The 5,000-nt window shown below is 48.1% G+C and overlaps 1 protein-coding gene across 1 annotated transcript in view; it reads right to left on the bottom strand.

Moving 5' to 3' along the window:
• Positions 1-5,000, bottom strand: part of LOC143281407 (uncharacterized) — a 102,839-nt gene that overhangs the window by 49,199 nt on the left and 48,640 nt on the right. The window contains exon 14 of the mRNA XM_076586616.1: positions 2,627-2,795. Within this exon, the coding sequence (XP_076442731.1) occupies positions 2,627-2,795 (169 nt within the window). The remainder of the gene's footprint in view (positions 1-2,626; positions 2,796-5,000) is intronic.

Here is a 5,000-nt window from a genome sequence, read left to right as displayed (position 1 = left end):
CTGTCTGTCTTTCTAACTAACACTGTATCTGTCTGTCGGTCTATCTATCTATCAATGTACTTGTCCTATCCGTGCGTCTGTCTGTCTCTTTTACTCTTTCTTCAAAGTAGACCCCCTCTCACCCCCCCACCCCCAGGTCCCCCCCCCCCGCCCCACCTCTACCCCCCCCCCCCCACTCTTCCTCGTCATCCTCTTTCTGTCTTCGGGCCTCTCTTATCTGCTGTGCATCTTCGTTTTTGTGTTGTTGCTTTCTCTCTCTCTCTCTCTCTCTCTCTCTCTCTCTCTCTCTCTCTCTGTGTGTGTGTGTGTGTGTGTGTGTGTGTGTGTGTGTGTGTGTGTGTGCGCGTGCGTGTGTATGTGTGTGAGTTTGAGTAAGACAGGGTGTGTGTGTGTGTGTGTGTGTGTGTGTGTGTGTGTGTGTGTGTGTGTGTGTGTGTGTGTGTGTGTGTGTGTGTGTGTGTGTGATTTTTTTGTAGCCTTTTTTTTGTGTGTGTGTGTGTTTTGTTTTAAACCCGGAACAGAGACGCAGATGTGTTTGAGTTATTTGTGTTTTTGTCCTTCCCGACTGACAAAAATGCACAAAGCACATGGGGGCGGGTGAGGAGGGAGTAGGAGGTGTGGAGAAGGGTGGTGGTGGGGGGGGGGGGGGGGAGGGAGGGGAGAAGAGGGGGAGGAAGGGTGCCGAAAGAAAGCTCTGTGTGTGTGTGTGTGTGTGTGTGTGTGTGTGTGTGTGTGTGTGTGTGTGTGAGGACGGGCGGGGAGTGGGGGTTCTAGGACAGCGGGATGGAGTTGCTGCAGAAACGGGTCATACCTCCACCACCTCACCTAGTCCCACGACTGATGCCGTGGGGGAAGAGAAAGAGAGAGAGACACACAGAGACAGAGACAGAGAGACAGAGAGAGAAAGATATATATATATATATATATATCTAGACAGAGAGACAGAAAGAGAAAGATATATATATCTAGACAGAGAGACAGAGACAGAGAGACAGATATATATATATATATACATATGTATATATATATATATATTTCTCTGTCTCTCTGTATATATATATATATATATATATAGAGAGAGAGAGAGAGAGAGAGAGAGACATGCGTATGTCTGGATGTATGTATGTATGTGTGTGTGTGTGTGTGTGTGTGTGTGTGTGTGTGTGTGTGTGTGTGTGTGTGTGTGTGTGTGTGTGCTTCTCTCACTCTCTCTCTTCCTCTTTGTCTTCCTGTCTTTCCCTCTCTGCCTCTCTTTGCCTTTTGCTCTTCCTTGTTGTCTCACTGTCTGTTAGTCACCGACATGTCATTTTAGTGCCTGTTCAAAAGTGGACACAACAAAATGTTGGTGTTTGACAATCTGTCTGTCTGTCTGTCTGTCTGTCTGTCTCTCTCTTTCTCTCTCTCTCTCTCGCTCTCGTTCAATCTCTCACTTTTACACCCCCCACCCTGACCCCTGTCTCTCTCCATCTCCACTTCTCTCTCTCTCTCACATTCACCTGTCTCTCTCTCTGTCCTTCTCTGCCCCTCTCTCTCTTTTTCCTCATCCCTGCCTCCCTCTTCCTCTCTTTCTTGTCTTCTCTTCTTGTCTCTGTCTCTGTTTCTCTCTGTCTCTGTTTCTTTCTCGCTTTCTTCCTCTCTCTCTCTCTCTCTCCTCACTCCAAACCCCACCTTCCGAACTCCAGTCCCCAGCCGAGCCGAACGTCCACCGCACAGCAGCAATATTTTTCTCCGCCCCCGCCCCCATCCCCCCACCTCTGTCTTCGGCGGAACTCTGCTCTGAAGGAATCAGCCTGAGGAATCCCAGACAGCGTGTTTTAGCGGGTTGGGTTACCGAGAAGAGGCCACTGTAGTCACTTTGGATCAGTGTCTAGCAGCACCACAGCATAAGCAGCGCGGCGGAGAGGAGAGACCATTTACGAGGTTCCACGGTTTCTCGTGTTATGTGTTCGGTTTGTTTGGTGCCGTTATTGACTCGCTGGTTGACTGACCCATTCACCTTCTGTCTCACGGAGGCGTCAAAAGCATGCACACTGATTCACATGCGCACCTATAGTCTCTCTCAACTCATTGTCCATTGGCAAAACATACGCACGGTCACATGAGCACTGACATACATGCACAGACACATATCATTATAATGACGTACAGCACACACAATCACACGAACACAATCACGCACACACATTGTGTGTATGACAGACAGACAGAGAGAGAGACAGACAGACAGACAGACAGACAGACACTAAAAGACAGGCATAAACCAGACAACCAGACAGTGCTAGTGATAATGAGATAAACGGATATGCAGCCAAATACAAACAGACAGACAGACAGACAGACACGGAGACACAGAAAGCCCCCCCCCTTCCCCAAACAAAACCAAAAAATAAACAAAACAACAACAACAACAAACAAAGAAACAACCCCCCACCCCCAACTATTTGTGGAAGTTCTATAGGTTTATGTAGACGGGCAGGCAAACAGACAGACAGACACACACACACAGAAAGCCCCCCCTTCAAGCCCCCCCCCCCCCCATCTCCATCAAACACACACACACACACACACACACACACACACACACACACACACACACACACACACACACACACACACAGTGACCTACTTGAGGAAGTTCTGCAGGTTCCCATAGGGCACGTACTCCATGACCAGAGCGATGGGCTCCGTGATGGTGCAGGCGCCCACCAGACAGACGATGTTGGGGTGGGTGCCCAGCCTCTTCATCAGCTGGATCTCCGCCACCAGGTCCTCCCGGTATGACAGGGGGGCACCCTCTGTCACAGACATCACAGCGTGGTCAGGTGGTGGTGAGGTTGGTGGTGGTGGTGGTAGTGATGGCGACGGTGGTGGTGATGGTGGTGTTGAGGTTTGTGGTGATGGTGATGGTGGTGGTAATGGTGGTGGTGAGGTTGGTGGTGATGGTGGTGGTGATGGTGGTGGTGATGGTGGTGGTGATGGTGGTGATGGTTGTGGTGGTGATGGTGGTGGTGATAGTGGTGATGGTGGTGATGGTGGTGGTGATGATGGTGGTGATGATGATGGTGGTGACGGTGGTGGTGATGGTGTTGGTGATGGTGGTGATGAGAATGGTGGTGATGATGATGGTGATTATGGTGGTGATGATGGTGGTGGTGATGGTGGGTGATGAGGTTGGTGGTCAGGTGTGGTGCTGATGGTGGTGGTGGTGGTGATGGTGATGGGGAGGGTGGTGGTGGTGGTGATGGTAATGGCGGGGAGGGTGGTGGTGAGGGTGGGGAGAGACAGAGTGATCCAAGGGCATCAAAGTCTACGAGGGAAAAACAACAACAGAAAAAACAAACAAACAAAAAACATCATGTGTCACACACGCATCCTATAAAATTAATGAAGAAGATGATAGTGATGATGATAATGATGATGACGACGACGACGACGGTGATGATGATGACGACGATGATGATGAGAGGAAGAGAGACACATAGAGGGAGAGAGAGGGAGAGCCAGACAGAGACAGAGACACATGGAAAGAGACAGAACTCGAATAGATACAGTGGCAGAGAGACAAATATAGATAGATAGATAGATAGATAGATAGATAGATTGATTGATTCTGGCAGTTAGACAGACAGACAGACAGACAGACACCTCTCTCTCTCTCTCTCTCTCTCTCTCTCTCTCTCTCTCTCTCTCTCTCTCTATATATATATATATATATATATATCTAAGAGAGAGAGATTTGCAGAAACTGACATTGGCGTTTTGCTTCTTCGTCTGAAGCGATAGAAGTTGTGAACTCTCTCTCTCTCTCTCTCCCTCTGTGTTTGTTTGTGTGTGTGTGTGTGTGTGTGTGTGTGTGTGTGTGTGTGTGTGTGTGTGTGTGTGTGTGTGTGTCTGTGTCTGTGTGTCTGTGTGTGTGTCTGTGTCTGTGTGTGTGCGTCTGTGTGTGTGTGTGTGTGTGTGTGTGTGTGTGTGTGTGTGTGTGTGTGTGTGTGTGTGTGTGTGTGTGTTGTGGGAGTTAAACCATCAACCCGTGTGTGAAAACAAATCGGGGGTACCTGCTGTGGAAAGTGATGTATTTTGACATTTGTGAATGGCGCGCACATCCTCTCTCTCTCTCTCCCTTTCTCTGTCTTTCTCTGTCTCTCTCTTTCTGTCTGTCTAACTGCTTTTCTCCGTAGATGTCTCTCTGTATCTCTCTCTTTCTAACTCTCTCTCTCTCTCTCTTATTTTCTCTGTGTGTCTCTGTCTCTGTCTCTCTCTCTCTGTCTCTTTCTTTCTCTCTGTTGCGCTCCGTTACTCTCTCTGTCTCTCTGTCTGTCTGTCTGTCTCTCTCCTTTCTCCGTCTGTCTCTCATTGTATCTGCATGTCTTTCTGTCTGTTCGTCTCTCTCTCTCTCTCACACTAACTAGCAAAAAAAAAAAGCAAAACCAAAACAAGATAATAGCAAAAGAAAGAAAGAAAGAAGGAAAGAAAAGAAAGAAAGAAAGAAGGAAAGAAAAGAAAGAAAGAAAGAAAGAAGGAAGGTTGATGTTTCTTTTGTCCCTGACACGAAAAGGAAGCGGGGAGTCACAATACGCCAAACACTACCTGACGTGGCTGCAAGCCCACCACTGCAGAAAAACAAACAAACACTGCACCTTCTGTCTTCCTGTCAACTGCTACTGACTGGCAGGCAGGGGGGTGGGGGTGGGGGGGTGCAGGGGAGAAACTGCACGTTTTTACATACACAGACAGGCACAGACACAGACACACAGACACAGACACACAGACACACACACACACACACACACACACACACACACACACACACACACACACACACACACACGAAGACTTGATGTCTTTGTTTTTCAAGAAGAGGAACGAGAGTCGAAGACCAGTTTTGGTTTAACTGTTTAAATTGCAACCATAAAACGAGTGGGGGTGTGAGTGGGGATGTGAGTTAAAACAAACCTATCATCAATGGTCATGTAAGTGATTCAAAAGTTCGTTGATACACA

Source organism: Babylonia areolata, chromosome 4, assembly GCF_041734735.1.
Source record: "Babylonia areolata isolate BAREFJ2019XMU chromosome 4, ASM4173473v1, whole genome shotgun sequence".
Taxonomy (NCBI): Eukaryota; Metazoa; Mollusca; class Gastropoda; order Neogastropoda; family Buccinidae; genus Babylonia; species Babylonia areolata.
This window is presented reverse-complemented; position numbering and strand designations above follow the sequence as displayed.